At 38.5% G+C, this 17,223-nt stretch overlaps 1 protein-coding gene across 6 annotated transcripts in view; it reads right to left on the bottom strand.

The window, feature by feature from the left end:
• Positions 1–17,223, bottom strand: part of PARD3B (par-3 family cell polarity regulator beta) — a 753,023-nt gene that overhangs the window by 157,619 nt on the left and 578,181 nt on the right. For 5 of the 6 annotated variants that reach the window (XM_052674691.1, XM_052674692.1, XM_052674689.1 and 2 more), the window contains one exon: positions 10,499–10,543. The exons of the other annotated variant lie outside the window; for it this stretch is intronic. In XM_052674691.1, coding sequence (XP_052530651.1) covers positions 10,499–10,543 — 45 coding nt within the window. The remainder of the gene's footprint in view (positions 1–10,498; positions 10,544–17,223) is intronic. 6 annotated transcript variants of the gene reach the window in all.

The raw sequence follows: 17,223 nt of genomic DNA, 5'->3' as shown, positions 1-17,223 counted from the left end.
CTCCCCCACCCCAGCACAACACACCTCCATTGTGGAGGTAATTTTTAACTTTCGGTCAGTCTAAAAATACAATTAATGTCCCCTAACCCCACTTCAGCCAGTAGCTCATTTAATTCAGTGCTCTTCTCGTTACATCTCATACTCGAAAATGCAAGTTAGAGGGCCAGATGTATTATCTGGGAAGTTTTCCAAATTCATTAACTCTCTGGCACCAATGATTTTAGGATACTCACTGCCAGCACTAAATATTATGCCCTGCTCCTGGAGGGAAAGGATTAATAAAACGAGGAATTAGGCAGTGGCTGTTGGTCTCTTTGGTCACAACAAGTCACTAAAAGAACCACAGTACCAGTACCTGCCAATGCTGATCACAGCCAACTTCTCAGTACCAAGTACTCTGAAGGTATTCCTAAACATCTGCAGAACATTCACAGCAATGCTTTAAGAAGATACTGCTTGAAGGAACCCAAAACCAGGGAAAGAGCTGGCAGGAAGGCTGTAAATCAAGTTCTAGCTATGGAGTGGTAAACATCTCCCAGACACATTACAGTTACATCTGTACTTTCCCCTCAGTCTCAGAAATATCATCTGGGGCAACTCATTCTGCCTTCTGAAATGGATGCAGCCTTATTGCCAGCAGCTAAATAGCTGATCACTGAAGAGCCTTATAACGCCCTCACAGTGGAAGAGACCTGACAGATACACTTGTTTTCAGCCTTCTTTTTAAGGCCAAGGAGAGAGGAGTTCCATGAAGAAAAACAACTAAGTCATGTAGGCACTTTCATCAGAGAACCATCAGAATGGCTCTCTGATTTAAAAGCCAATATACAATATACCCCTCTACAATGTTAAACATTAAATTAACAGCAGTTTGGTTTGAATAACCACGGTTTGAATGGAACGCACAAATTTATGTATGTTTTCATTTTCTGAAACTTACTGTTTCTTATTCTTTGATTATGATTAATGTCAACTTTGTTGTTTGACATTCTGCCATCTCTGATCACTTCACATTTAGTAACAGCTCTTACCATTTCCCTAAGCATATTCCAGGATCCAGAGATTCCAAGACCTCCAGTTCTAATAATGTCTTCTGCAGAATGGTGATGTCTACTATATCCTGTAGCACTGTGTCCTAAAGCAGTTCAGCTCTCAGAGAAGGCTCTATTTCCATGTGACACAGCACTGCTCATGTAGACACATTCACCATACTTAACAGCTCTTCTACCCTCACACTGGCCCAACTTAGAGCAGAAACTTCCAGCAAATACACGAACTGTGGCAGCCTCAGTACAGACAGTCCCAGGGAAAAGCATCATCAGATCTCAGTAGGGAAATCCACATCCCAAGCTACAGGTGACAGCTCATGCCAGCACTGTGCATTCTACCAGAGTATTTCAGCTTGCCACAGGTACCTCTGTAGAAATACCTTCACTTCTGCCCACTGCAAACAGACACAGACCACAGAAAATTGATCGCTTATTACACATAATATCCTGTCCTACAGTAAATAGACACATTCCTTACAGCTATCAGAATTCTACACTCCTATTTAATTTTATATTACCAAAGCATTCTGTTTCTTTTATAATCTCTTGACCTGCTTCACTGAATTCTGCACAGAGCAATACTCAGCAAAGTGGACCAGCAACAAAAATCAACTATGTTGTATAAACATTCAAATACACCCCCATGTTAATACAGCAATGTGTCCAGAATCCCTTCAGGAAAGGAGGAAAAAAAAAAAAAAAAAAAAGAGAATAAATATCAAAGCACAAGTGTCTTGGCTGGGAAAATTCTGGTGTGGTGGATTTATTTTCTTTTTCTCCTACACTTATTTCTCCCGCTTCTGTATCATACAGCAGCGTTAGTGTTGAAGCATGACATTTCCCAGGTAACATTAAACAAAGTTCCTGCCCCTTCCACTGCTCCTCGAATAAGGAATGATCCCCAAGGAAGAAAGCTGTTTGCTTGCAATCCATGGATGCCAACAAGTCACACTGGGTGATGCATAATTCCCATACTGCTAAGATGTGATGGAAAGGAATTAAAGCTTTCACCTCAACTGTTTACTTTTGAAGATTGCAGTTTGGCTATCTGTCAGACCAGGCCTTCTCCTCTGAGAAAAGACTATCATTACTGCCTGGCAGATTTTCCTTTCCAAGTCTACTCATGCGGAAGAAAGAGGCATTCCTGACATCCAAAATCACTCTCTGGTATCTTGGTCTAATAAACTTTAAATGGCAGTTTTAGCCAGCACTTTCCCAGCTGTGCATTCACCAGAGAACTTCGTACAGTTCCTAACTGTGGGAACTCATGTTTCACTTCATGGGGGTCAAAGTGAAAAATCTGTCTTTGGTACCCTTACTGTGAACAAGCTTCCTTCAAAGATAAGCTCAAGTTGCTAGACTTTTAGGTAGATGTATATTCACTTTTTTTCCTTAAGATGGGGACATAGAAAGAACTTCCTCTATTTACAACACGGTTGTTTCACCACTTTGGTAGTACAGATTATTCATGGGTGAAACGCTGAAATAAAAGCTTCCACTGAACCTATGCTTTTACAGTATCATTTTTCCTCTGATACTACAGCTTTCTGTGATCAGTAAAATGATTCTGTCCAGTCCCTATGGCTCTTCAGGAAAAGTGTCCCCCTTTTTGTCCAAGCTGCCACCTTCACTGTTCTGGCTCTTATGAAAGCTTCTCCCTGCATGTCAAATACAGCTGTTTCTGGGACTGTTCAACCTCTTCTCACTCCCCAGGGCATGACTAGACGCAGAGCATAGCAGCCTGCACACAGCTAGAAGATAGCCACAGCCATTTAACCAACAACACACAGGCAAACATGCACAAAACTTGGTCTAACAGACCATTAAACCATTTCCTCTTCATATATAAGGAAAATTCAATTTTAGTTTAGTCTTCAGGACAAGAAATAGAGATTCAAACTTGCTCCTCCACTTCCATTCTTTCAGCACAGACATCTCTGAAGAACTGCAAGCTTTCTTTCATCCATGCTTTCTCTCTCAAATATGTCTCTCTACCACCTCCCACCCCAGTCTACTTCCTTCAGCTCAGGCTGATCCTGTGATAAAATCAGTCAGTTACAAAAAACATTTTTCTTCAGAGCTCCCTTTTTCTTGCTCCCTCGGTTAAACCAGAAGAATACTGTTCTTTTCTGCAGTTATTTTTTTCTGCTAGGTTCTGCTTGTACTGGGAGGAAAAGGGGCAAAAACACACGGCCAGGCATTCATGAATACAGTGGTATCCTGAGATTTCTCATGTAGAGACATGAAAATATTAAATAAAATATCTATGTTATACTGCACAAATATCTATGTTATAAAACCTGTATTACAGACTCCTGGCTTCATAATTTTGCTGCAGTTGTTCTGTGCTCAGCCCTTCTCTACATCCTAAATCTTGCACAAGGATACTGGGAGAAACAGGTTTCTCCTGCAAGTTTGTCGTTTTTCTTAAGAGCTCCGATCCATTCATCTTCATGACCACAGCTCAAAGGCCAATAGGATACTCTGCTATAACTTAACACAACGCAGACTACAAGTCATTGGCAGAACACAAAGATAATTCATAAAATTTAAGCGATTTCAGTGATTTAATAGATTCTTGCAATTAAATAAAGAAACAGCAGAGATGCTCTTCATTGTCCACAGGTTTGTCTTTTTTTTTGTCTGCTCTCCTGCCACTGAGAAAGTAGTTATATCCGTGGCAAGTAAAAGACTATCCCCTTTTTTATTATTTTTGTTTTAAAAATCAATGTAAATTTGTCCTTTGAATTTGATACAGATAGACATGGCCAGATTTGATAGCTGGATGCCTCCAAAAGGCACAGTTCTCACATCCATCCTCTTGCAATTTCCCTTCTGCGTGTTTGTCTCTCAAAAGGGAGGCTGAAGGAGATAAGCCAAGCACTACTCACTTTTTTCTCTTTCCCATGTAAGGTTTTTGGCTGGTTTATTACTCTCAACAATCTCAACAGCTAAACTATGGGACTTAAATAAAAGAAAAATGTGAACCTTGCAGCTGAAGGTAGGTGGGAAGGTGAGTAAGTATGCCCCTTTCAGCAGCAGCAAGTTTTTAGATTAACACTAACATCAAACTCCACCCTCAAGCAAAGGATTTTTTTAATCAACAGCTGACTTTCTCAGGACCTAACATAAAAGGGGTCACAATGATCATCATCACACAGCTAATAAAGTCTTCAAAAACAAACAGAAAAAAGTTGAAGGAAGAGATACAGCTGGTGAGCTGCTGGGGGCACAAAATGACTCCTCTCGGAGTAAGAGCGATAACTTGTTTCCTTTCATAGAAGAGACCCACACAGCTTGGTTGTCCGTGAGAGCTGCTTATCAGCCATACACCCCTGGCAGGCAAGAAGGACTGCACTGACTGCCAGCCTGGCACTCAGAAAAGCATCTTAAACTGCTCTTCATTCACATTCAATGATACAAGTTCTGTTAATTTGGAATAACTGAAGCACAGGAACTTGTAAGTGTTCAGCCTTCCTTTTCCTGAGTCAATGAAAAATCCAACTTAGCACACAGGAGTACATACCACATTATAGTACAAAAAAAGGGAGATTCCTGCATTAGTCTCATTTCTAATAGCCTCTTTAAAACAAGGTACCTGGAATGTCCAGTTTGAGCTCCTCCAGCTTGATCAGAAAATATTAGAACTTTACATGAATTCTAATTTTGTTTCCCGCTACTTCTTTTCCGTATTACTTTCAGAACTGCCCTTGTTGAAAAATAAAGTCCACAACAGAAAGGGTAGTGAAGCCTTACTGGCATCGAGTACTAAGTAAATTATGTATCACCCTGGTTTCATTAGACAAGCTGTGTTTAAAGAAAAGACCAAACAAATAAAAAAAACACAAAAAAATCAACAAAGATAAGTAGGCAGAAACTCAAAGCCAAGCATTTTAACTTCTAGATTACAAATTCTTATATATCACAACTACAAAATGGATTCAGTGTAACATCCTTGACTTTAGATCTTACCAACCAGATGAACAGTAGAAAATACTAACTCTGCAAGTGACCTGCAGGAAAACACAACCTTTTTTTTCATTTCTTGGCTGCATGCATAAACAGATTCTCAGATGACAGCAATTTCATTGGAAATACATGAACCAAAGCAATGTTTTGCTTGGAGAAGCATAATTGAAGTTCATAATAAACAGAAAAAAATCACCCAAAAAGTCCAAAATAAAGGTAAAAGAATGAAAATCTTTTGAAAATATTTCCATCAATGGACTATAAAGCTTAAAACCAAGTTTGAAAGTTAATATTCAAGAGGAGCACAACACTGGTTAAACAGTGCACTGCATCATCACAAAAAGATGCACTGGCACTGCTCAGCTATACCTCAGTCTACAAAGCAAGCAAGTCCTCCTTCATGCTTGCAAGAATGACTGACATAGCCACATATTATGCTTTTATTATGAAAGAAAAACAAAATGTGACAGAATCAGCTCTTTTCTCCTCTCACAAATGCAAAGGCAAGTGTCAGATTCCACATGCCTCTAGATTTCAGTTAGGTAGTGGCAAGTTCCATGCTTGGACACGTACCTCACTTGCATAGGTCAGGCAGCTCAGCCATTTACAAGTCTTTTTGACTGCAACAGCAATAGACCTAGTTACTATATAAATTCTTATGAACTCAGAACTAAACCCAGTGCCTCCTTTGAAAAACTGATCTTTAATGCTATAGACATGCTACAGCTGTGAAAAGGCTTTTCAATAAATTATGAGTGTGGAAAGAGAAGAGCAGAATACTATTTCCTTAAACACCACTTTAACACAACTGTGTTACCTGGAAATCAAAAGCAAAACAGGAGCCAAACTTTCTACATTAGCACTGTCCCATTCTATCCAAACATGCCCACTGACAGCCACTGAGCTTTCTGTCGTCACTTCTGTCCCTACCACAAGCACCCAGCAAAATCCTTGGCTCAGAAAAAGCACTCTGTGCAACATAAGCATGCATAAATCACTGCATTTTGCTGGTGTTCCACTAGCTCAACCTCTCCCTCCAGTTTAAAAAGGAAAGTTCTCTTGTAAGCTTAAGTTTTGCCTTCTCTTCTAAGCTTGAACTCAGACAGCAGCAATGTTTAGCCTAGCACCTATTCACGCTTTCACCAAAACAACCTTCAACTGCTCATTATGCCTGCATCAGGCCAAACCCTGTACCTCTGAAAAACAGAGTTCCTCAAACAAGAATTTTATGTTTGTATTTGAAAACTTACCAGGAGCCAGGCATACCTCAGGTATTATTAATGTTATATTAACATAATGATCTACAATATACAGTATGTAATAACCTACAGTATTATAACTGCTCTTCTACTCTTGTGAACTACTTCCTAAAAATGGTACTTGTGTTGGAATATACCAGGCGCAGTGTCCAGAAGCAACTTGCAGCCATCCTCAAAAAACAGCTGGAGATCATCCTGGCCCATTCAACTTTAAAGTCAAAAGGAAGATTTATTTTCATTTGCACTGATGCAACTTCAGCACTGCATAAAGTTATTTAATCTACCAATGCAACGTTGGCTTTTGCAATAGGCAGGAGAGCCTTCCTGAAGGCAAGGATGGAGCTTAGTGCATTGCAGTGGGTCATAAAAATCTAGCAATAAACTAACTTTTCTACCACTCCTGTCCTAAACCATAATCTTCATCATCATTCTAGCCTTAATGAAATTTGGCACTAAAAGCATGCAGAGATGCATCAAGACCTTTAACCCACTTTATTATAAGCCAACTCCAGCCCTAGTCTGAATCCCATTTGAACAAGAACTCAGTTAATCCACGTGAAGCAGTATGGATTGGGATCTAACAGAGCTGTTGACACATAGCTCTCGTCAAAGCCCTGACCTTGCAGTATTAAACTACATACTCACCTCCTCAGACCTTCTCTACCAGAATGCTGATCCTTCCCAAGGTTGAACCATAACCGAGTAGTTACAGTGGCAACAAAATGTAAAATAAGGATCATCATTTGACAAAATGCATCCTTCAAATTACCCCAGTGGACCCTTTCCCACTCGGGTAGCTACCGCATGCCATACAGCATTAATATAAAGTAGCCAAAGACTCAGCTGGTAACAGAGCTACCCTACAGCACTCAATAGTGCCAGTAGAAATCCATAGCCCAGCGTTACATCCCTTGCATAACAACCAGCAAGAAAATAAGATCTGCGACTCATCTTGCCTCAGAACTGTCTCCAAACATAATCCAAACCAAAAGCATGGTCTAGTGACATTAAAATAAAAATAGGAAAGCTTTTTTGCCCATTTTGCTAATTAATATGTCAGAGCTCATAAAGAAAGACTCATCAGCTTTTCTCCAGCACTGCATCATCTGAAAGAGCTGTGTCAGCAGAGACCTCAGCAGACAGTCAATACATATTAAAAGTGTTCTAAGCAATAAATCAGAACACACAAAAAAAATTTGGAAGGAAAAAAGAAACAGCCACAAAGAATTCAGTTTTCTGTATTTCATATAAATCAGGTTATACGCGTTGTAAAAACAATCCTGCCATTCCCTAGCTGTTCTATAACTACTTTTCTAAAATGCTAATGAGATCATGAAAAGTTGAGTTCATATTCACTGATTTCTCATCTTTGTGAATTTGCTCTGCTCTAATATAGAGGCCCCACTTGTCTGCTTCTCATCCTCATGGAGTGGTGTTTAAGGAATACAGACTCACTTTTGCTAAGCACAGAGAAGACTGCAGTAGAAAAAGGTCCTCCTTTTAAGAATTTAGGAAGAGAGGATATCTTGCAGACACTCTTTGCCCCAAAGGACAAAGCAGGCCACATCAACACAGCATTCCAGTGCTTGTGCAGTGGTGCTGTAGAAAGCATTTGCAACAACACTAATACCTGTAAACTCTGCAGGAGTACTCCTCCTCTGAAAAGAGAGACCAGCTATGGGAACCAGAATTCTATGAAGCATTTCTATTGCATTTCTGTGAAAATAAAATACAAGAACGATCCTCCAGCCATCTTTCCATGCAACGTGTTTAGTTTCAGTGTATATCCAGACATGCTTCTAAAAATCAGATTTTTTTATGGAAAAGAATATGAACAGCTGTTTGTGGGTGCAGTATATAAAAAGACAGGAAGATGGGCCACAGAACAGATCCTTCTCATGCCTTGGTCTTCTGCAGAGTTGTGGTAACACTTTCTGAAATTAACACAAACTAACTCCTGAGCTCAGTAACATGTAACGTGCAAGGGATACAGGAGCTATAGCAAAAGCTGGGACAAAATGCTTCAAGAGCCACTGCCTCAGAAGAAACAGAAAGGATATTTCCCCAGAGAGAATTACTCATCTGTGTATTTCATAGAACAAGTCATGTTGAAGGAGAGAAGGGATAATTGCATTGATTGTCAGTAGGTGATAATTAATTCTGTAGAGAAATATGCTAAATTTCCTGAAGTCTAGAATGGGATGGAAACTCTTCTTTATATAATGAGAAATTAAGTGTTTTGCTCCCAGCACAAGAAGCTGCAATATCTCCCTTGGAGCTTTCTTAAAAAAGGTGCCTACAGGAAGGCAGAAGGCAGCACAATGAAAGATGCTACAACAAGAGTTCTGCAATGCAATGGAATGCCAGAAACATACACACATGATACAAATTCCAAATATCAAGTAATAAAAAGAGATCAGGTGAAAAGAACTCTGTTCTTGAACAAACCTTTAATGGAACAACAAGAAAGCTGAAAGTGCAGCTTGATTTCTTTTCATGAGGGCATAGGAAATGGAACCTTAAAGAAGAAAATAACATTTCAACAGTATCTGAGGAATATTTAAAGTGGACAGAACCAAGAAAATAATTTACATGCTATCCTTCTCAGAAGTAGCTAGCTTCTTTCATTCTACAGGAGGAACAAAACAAGAGACAGACGAGACAATCTGTAGGAAATTTTGGCTCTTAGTTGATCTGCTGGCCACAGAGATTTTAGCCTATTAGAAAAAGATCTTAAGTGCATGGAAGAGGTCCATGGAAGGTAAGAAAAGCAAATGAGACAAAAGTCAGTAACTAAGGGTACACATTTTCATATAAAATTCTTAGGTGTCTTCAAAGAGATCAAATTGAAAGCCGCTGTTTTCAATAATCTGGAGAAGTATGCAGAAGAAAGATCACATGCTGCTAAAAATGGTATAAAGCTTAATAAGTCTGTGATAACTGACTGACAAAGATTCCTGATCTCACCAAGTTTCCTTTCAATATCCTCTGACAGCAGTTGATTCTGGTGATCTTTAGAATACTGCATGATATTGCGTGCTTGTTGTAATTTCTCTACATAGGATAAAAAAAAAACCAACCAGGGGCAACACTCCTTGCTTCTCCGACTTGAAAAGATCCTCTCTTTCAAGCTTTCACATTCCCAAAACAAGAAGTTGAAAGATTTTTTTCTCCACAGAAATGACAGTGTTATAAGACATATGAACTAGCTCTTTATTCAGAAAAAGAATCCAAGAGGCTCACAGACTTAGGAAAGAAGCCAAAAGAATGTAGAAAGAATTTGTCTACTTTAAGTTCAGGAAAAGGTCTTCAGATAAGGAAAATCCATACCAGAGAACTACAAGATAACAAAACCAAAGGAGGACACCCAGTTGTACAGGGAACAACCAGGAATCTCATAGCTGACCTTCCTTCACACAAACTGAGCTTTTTAATTCTGTCAAAGGGGTGGAAAAAGTCAACATACAATCATACAGCAAAGGGGCAGCCAGAAACCTCAGGGCTTCCTAACATGAAAAGAGATCACCAAATAAACTTGAGTTTTCTAGGAAGTTTTCAATGTTTCTCATGTCAGCTTACTTGTGCCTTGTGAAAATTTACAATCTTACAGCATTTCCTTAAAAGTTCTTATAATATAAGAACTGCGAGTTGTACAGTACTATGGTGTGGTTTGTGCAAATTGTTCAATAAGTAGGAACAGTAACAACAACATTATGGACTAATTATTCTTTTCCTTTTTTTTTTTTTTTTTTTTGTTGCAGTGGCCAGAAAAGTTTTAAAAACAATAATCTCTACTGCATAAGCATAACGGAAGGAAGAACTCTGACTTCTTTTTCTTTAAACTATAGAATATTTTTGTGTTATCTTCAATAATTCTGGTAGCAGAAGTGGAACTCAAAGCAAGGAAAAAAAGAAAAACTACATTTTTTGAAGTTTCTATTGTTTAAGCCACTACATGACATGTGAACCCTCATTTTCTTCAGTTTGCAACACCTAAACTGAAAAAAAAGAGACATCTCTTCCTGCAAATGACTGAGCTACAATATGCTGCTTGGCAAAGAACAGTATTAAATCATTGCTGCACAACACAGAATCAGGAAATACAAAGTAATTTGCCTTAATTTGCAACCTATTTAAGCACCACAGTTTGTGTAGGCTGACTTCATTTACTGGCCATCCTACTTTCAGGTTGCTGGCTCTTCCTCCAAAACAGAAGTTTACCTGATCTGTGTCCGGCCAAGAAACCAACTTTGCTTTCATCTGCCACTGTAGGAATAAAAGAAAAGACACAAAGATCAGAAACTTACTAAAATTCACACGCCTTTGAAGCACTGTCAAATTATTTCAGATGCAGCAGACTAAATCTTTAAATTATAATCATTTGTAAAAACTCTTTTTTTCCCCCAACCTAATCCACCTAGAGCACTTCTAAGTCCACAAACCTGAATCAAAGCTCACTGAAACCAATAAAAGTACTCCCAGCAGTCCTTGTGGATTACAGATCAGGACCCCAGCACTTACACGCTCAAAACTGAGTTGTCAGAAGAGCAATTGCATTTGTAAATAACTCATCTGGCCAGACAAATTACAGGGCATAGGAGAGCTGTAACATTTTCAGATCAAAGACCTCAATTGGTAAAAAGAATCCAGATGTGGAAACCTTCTCATGCACAAGACATCTCACTGACTCATTGGACCCTCTGCAGACAATGAGGTCTCCAAAAAGATTATCTTTCTGAAGGCTTGTGCTTTCTTCATGCTATGATTTATTTTTCAGTTAATCATCCCCGTGCAGAATTTCACAACATCGTATAAAGACAGATGTTTACAGCAATAACAGTTTGCAGCCAGACTAGCGGAGGAACAATTTCTGAATGTAACAAAAATTGTCATTTCTACTGTACTTCAGTTTATTATCATATATCTCATGAAAATAATTAAAACACTGTCCCAGAGGGCTGGCTGAAAGAACCAACCACTACTTCTTAAAATGAGTTCTATGCAAAGAAATGGTGCTAGTGCAATGTTAGGGATGATAAAACAAGCACAGGAAATGAATGTTAGGCTTCAAAGCTTATCCTTTACTCTGTCTGCCCAAGCACTCCCTTACATTATGCCTTAAAATGTGATTTCTTTATACGATATAATAAATTGTCAAGTCATGCTCAAGCCACCATAAATGTGAACTTACACATTCTTTATATAGTGGTCACCATAAAAAGTTTGCAGACAGGGTTATCTGCAGCGGTACAGGAAGATGTCATTTTCTACCCAGGGAAAAGCTCTGCAACATTTAGCAGCTATTACCAGGAAAATAATCGTAGAAAATGCTCTCTTCCACTGCCCTCCCCACCTCACTTTTTACCCAAAAACCAGCACCAGATTCAGGACTGGAATCATGAATCAATACTTGACTGTTTACCTTGTATCCACTTTTCTAAGCTATCAGACATTTCCCACCATTACTAAAATTAACGCTGTTAAATGATGCTATGAAATGCAGATACAAATAAAGTAAGACTAACAACTGTTTGCAGTCTTATGCAGAGATACTGAAAGGCAAAACAGCAAGAGTAGCCAAAACTAAAGGTACTGCATTCTTTATCCTTTAACTTCTAAGCTTTCCTAGTCCCCCAAAATGATGGTAACTATTCAGCTTCTTGCTATGCAATTTAGCTGATCCTACAACTCAAAATGCCCAGACAAGGACTTTCTGTAAGGACAGTTACAACTCTTTTTCCTCCTCTCTCCCCCAGAATTTACCTCTGAGGAGAACACTACCATGGAAAACTTTTGTCCTAAAGGCTAATGCTTTGGCAAGTTATATGATTGTGTGGAAACAAGGGTTTATAATAGAAACTGATACGCAACTTCAATTATAGCAGTCACTAACGGCAATCACTGTAATAAATGATAATTAGTTGGGGTATGCTATGTTACACTACATAGGAGCTTGAAAAATAATAGATCCCAAGGTTCACAGCATTTCTTAAAACCATGCTGATGCCTGGCTCTGCCTGAAACTAAGTTTTGTTATTAAAAGAGGTAAAGCCATTTGAATTAATCATACTTTACAGACCAGCTTCACATGCAAAAATTAGATTTTAATACTGGAGGGAAAGAAGAAAGAAAAAAAAATGATTAGGAAATGAAAAATAATCCTACCAGAAAACAAGGTTAGCAATATGCATTTAAACACACGCAAACTAGGGAGCAGAAAAATTGAAGATTTGTATCAGTCTGAGCAAAATGTCGGCCTTTCCACAAGACATTTTTCATTTCATGAGGTAGTAAGCCTAGGCAGTAACTTGGAGGGTATCCACCTCTCATTAGAACGGAGTGGCACAGACTCATCTGCTGTTCGAGAACTCCACTCATTAGCATCCCTTTTCCTTGGGGAACAAACAGAAGTTGACAGAAAAGTAGGAAAGGCTAATGGGAAATAAATACTCATTTCCTTCAACTTTATACATGCATAAGTTGAAATTTTTCTTACTGGAGATTTTATTTAGTATATAAGATGTCCCCTTTGACAAAACAGCATTTTTGAGTACTACTTTGCATGATGTTCAAAATTGATGCATCTGATCCATTGCAACAGAAGTAGTATTTCTCTGGCTCTCCTTGGCTATGGAAAAAAGTGCTAAATAGGAATGTATGTTTTAAGTTCACACTAATGTTGGTTTATGTTTGCAAAAAGGCACCTGAAAGATTTTAAAGAAGCAAAATATACTGTCTAATCTCAATACTCAAGTAAAAAGAAATATTTTCTTACTGCAACATCAAAAAAAAATTACATTACAACTGAAGAATTTCAGCTCAAGAGGATCACACTCAGAATCCACAGCATCTGACTGGCGTGTATCAGAAAGGCATTTACAACAAAACTTCAACTGCAACTATTTTGATGGGAACGCTCTAAACACTGCGTATTCGTGAGCTAGCATTGTTGCACACGATACAATGAAAATAGCAGGGAGAGATCAGTGCATGAAGTATACACACTCAAAGAAGAAAATTCTCCTTAACTGGTCAATCAGACACTTTGCACATTGAAATGTCCCTAAACTACAGGGGATGTCAGTTCATGAAGTTATCAGTGTTTGGAGAATAACACATGCTAGTCCATTTAAACCCAACTTCTACTGTTTAGGAGCTGCACTGTCATCACAGAAGCCAGTTACATACTCACTGCCAGTACTTTAAGTAATTACTGACATGAGAGCAACTGACGTTCTACAGCTACATAAGAAAAGCATGTACATTTGGGGGACCAGCAAAGACTCTACATTATATAAAATAGAATATTACTAAGAACAAATGCCAACAACCAAAACAAAAGGTTAAAAAAACAAACAAACTGTAAGTTAGGAGTAAACAACTGTATTAGAATTTCCTATGGTAATTTTTTAGAAGGTTGTTTTGCTTCAAGAAACCAGGCAGTATTGTTCAGCAGCAGTAAAAGCAACAGTAAAAGCATCCATATCCTCCGTATAATCTTTTGGTTGACATTTCTTTGCCCCACTAAAAATAACCAGTGTAAACTGCATGACTGCCAATCATTTAGTGTGCAACAAATCTTATGTGCTGCCTCAGAAAGAGTTTGCATCTACACACAGCCCAGCTTGAAGGGTCAAGCTACTTCCAAACTGTTGTTTAGGGAAGCACAAAGAAATGCTGCAGCCAGCTGTGATAACAGATTTTTTCTTTTTCCCAGTGCAATCTTTCTACAAAATTACCCTGTTTATCCCCAAAACAAGGAGTCACTGCTATTCACAAGATGCGGGGTAACAGTCCTCAACTCAGTGCCTTTTTTGAATGATTTGTCACATTGCCCAATAGCTACTGAAATCCTCTAATGAGTGAAAGTTAAATTGCATTTCTAAAATTTCTGTTGGACAAACTAACAAATGTCTTTGAAAACCAACTGTAGCTCTACGTCAGAAAAAAAGCAAACAAGGACTAAAAATTACAATAAATGGGAAATAAGAAGAGTGCCTAAAAAGAATTTCCTGGAGAACAAATGTCCATTATCAGTTGGTTGGAATCCCAATACAAAACTTCTCACAGTTAATTAACAATGGACATATTCCCAAATCACATACGCAAATGGTGCTTCTGTGCTTTTTAGAATCTGTCAGTTTCTGTGGCATAAACATTAGAAAATAAAGGAAGGTGACAAATCGGTCACCGTTTTTTTCCAGTGGACTGTATCCGTACCCAGGCCTTTCAGCATAATGAAGGCACTGCATCATCAATTAATTTTAGTCAATGATAGTGCCAATGACATAATTCTCCTGCCATATTTATTTCCTTGGTGAAGTGTTTCCCCTTCTAGAAGTGACATAAATTACTCACAGAGAATGTGTCAAACGCTGGCTCACAACCATCACTTAGAAAATGCTGCTGGCTGTTCTGGGTTTTCACTGTAGTTCTTTGTACAAAGACCACAGACTTTTATACTAAAATCTACTGAACTGATAAACTGAGCATGTTAGGAAGGACAAATTTGCATAGTCTTAAAATCCTTTCCTTCAATAATTTCCTCTACTCTCTGCAAACGATGGTGAAAGTTTACAGAGCCTCTCCCTGTGGGCCCCTTTTCAGTGCTGGAAGGCTGCAATGATGTCTCCCTGGAAAGAAACAATCCAACTCCTTCAGCTTATCCTCATAGTAGAGGTGTTCCAGCCCTCTGAGCATCCTCGTGGCCTCCTCTAGGAGGACACTGTCTCTCTTGTGCTGAAGGCCCCACAGCTGGATTCAGGCAACTAATGAAGGTGAAACAGAAGGGATGAATCATCTCCTTGATCTGTTGGCCACGTTTCTTTTGATGTATCCACTAGTACCCCCATGACATTTTCTGCAGGGCTGCTCTCAATCTGTCACCCAGTCTGTACTGATACATGGAATTGCCCCAACCTCAGTGCACAACCTTGCAACTTGGTCTTGGTGAACTTGGTGAAAACTTGGAGTTTTGTGTGGGCTCACTTCTCAAGCCTGTCCAGATGTTTTTCCTTCCCTCCAGAGAGTCAACTGCATCACTCAGCTTGGTGACATCCGCAGACTTGCTGAGGCATATTCAATTCCACTGCCCATGTTAACACTGAAAATATCAGACCGCGCTCATCCCAGTGCAGAACCCTGACGGACAACACCACTCACCTCTGGTCTCCTCCTGGTATGTTAACACACAGAAAGGAAAATACAAACACCTAAGTTTGCTGTCTCTACTACGTGTTGTTTAAGAACCATTAGTCTGGTTGACGCTGGACATCAGACACATGCATCTTTAAATGGAAATTTTCCTATTTTCAGAAAATAATGTTGTTATACAATTTCACTGCCGGCATGATACAAATTTATTCACTTTCTTCAAGAAACCCTCATTATTGAAGGTTACACTGCTAATTGAGGCCATCACTGCGTCTTTTACATTTCTGTTGTCCTTCTAATCTCTCTGAGCTCTGTTCCAGTGAAACCTTACAGGGCTGAATCTGACTCGACTCCCCCACTACACTTATTCCACACATCATTAACACTTCTTCCACACTCCTAGGGTTAAACCACAAATTCCTAATCTAATCTGTCATTCACTTGTTGAGAACATTGATAGGGAACAGATTTAAAACAAACTGCTCTTAAAGCTGACTTGAAAATATAATTTCATTATTATCTGTACTTCCTTTCTTATTGTAAGTATACACTAACTTAACTGTTATTTTCTCCCCCATAACACTTCAATTGTGCAAGTGCCTTAAAAGATCAACCTTCTTCAAACTGAGACTAAAGTTCTGTAAGAAACTACCACCACAACCATGTTACCATGTTCTCAGCTCTAACACCAGCAGTACATCTGACATTCCCAGTCAGTTCCATAGCAAATGTTCTTGAATCCCAAAAGGTTTCTACAAAATCAGTCAAAAAAATTAACATTCTAACTCGCCTACACGTCCTTTTGCCACAATTCACCTTCCCCTCAAATGCATCAGATTTTGCGATGACCTAAGTAATGACCTTGCTGAAAATTTTTCTTATCATATAGAATAAAATAATCTCATTTTCAATTTAGTCTCAGTGTCCTTATTACTTAATAACTCCGTTTAATTTCCTACTTGCAGACCTGAGTTTAGAAAGTTACATAAACTAAAAAAACTGTCATGTTCGTTTCTAAAAATGTATTCTGCAAAGCAGTCTCAGAAAATATGTATCTATTCTAATCTCAGAAAAGATGTATCTGGCAGTACAATAAAGCTGTTCATGACATGAGCTAAAAAAATCTTCTAAGTATTTTGTGGCCCTTGATCCCAAAGACAACCGCAGCCATATACATATCACTGGTTTTCCTAAACTTACATCATTTTCATTTGTGAGAAGTCCCTCTCTCCAAGAGATCATTGTTAAATTACCATTATAACCCAGTAACACTGAAAAGCCTATTCAAATTCTGACCCATCTTCTCAACAGTGGATGTTCCTATGAACCTAGCTAACTTCTAAAAGCAGTTTTAAACTTGGTTACATAAACACAACCTGGTTAAAAAAGTAATGATTGTAAAATTGTAAAACACTTTTGGAGATCTCCAAAAAAGTATGCTTTCAATTGCATGAGAATCAAATAATTGCTTTAACTGAAGAGCAATTCCCATTAGCTCTGCTTAGCTTTCATGTAGGTACCCTTCGTGATATTTATTCCAATATCCAAATTTGCAGTCAGAATAAGGATAACTTGGTTTGGAGCCAATCACAAAAGTAGCTGATAACAGTATCAATTGCATTTCCCACATCCTTCTATAAGCATTAGTTTATCTTTATTTTGAGGTGTTCTAAAAGCATGAACTGTTATCTAATGTACCTCCTCGTAAACAAAGGAATGAGCATATACTTATATAGTGGCTTTATGGCAGAATACTCCAGTACCTCATATCTTGCATATTCACTTAATAATTA

This window comes from Tympanuchus pallidicinctus, unplaced genomic scaffold (assembly GCF_026119805.1).
Source record: "Tympanuchus pallidicinctus isolate F22 unplaced genomic scaffold, pur_lepc_1.0 scaffold15, whole genome shotgun sequence".
NCBI classification, from domain to species: Eukaryota; Metazoa; Chordata; class Aves; order Galliformes; family Phasianidae; genus Tympanuchus; species Tympanuchus pallidicinctus.
Note: the sequence above shows the minus strand (reverse complement) of the source record. Positions and strands in the feature narration are given on the sequence as shown.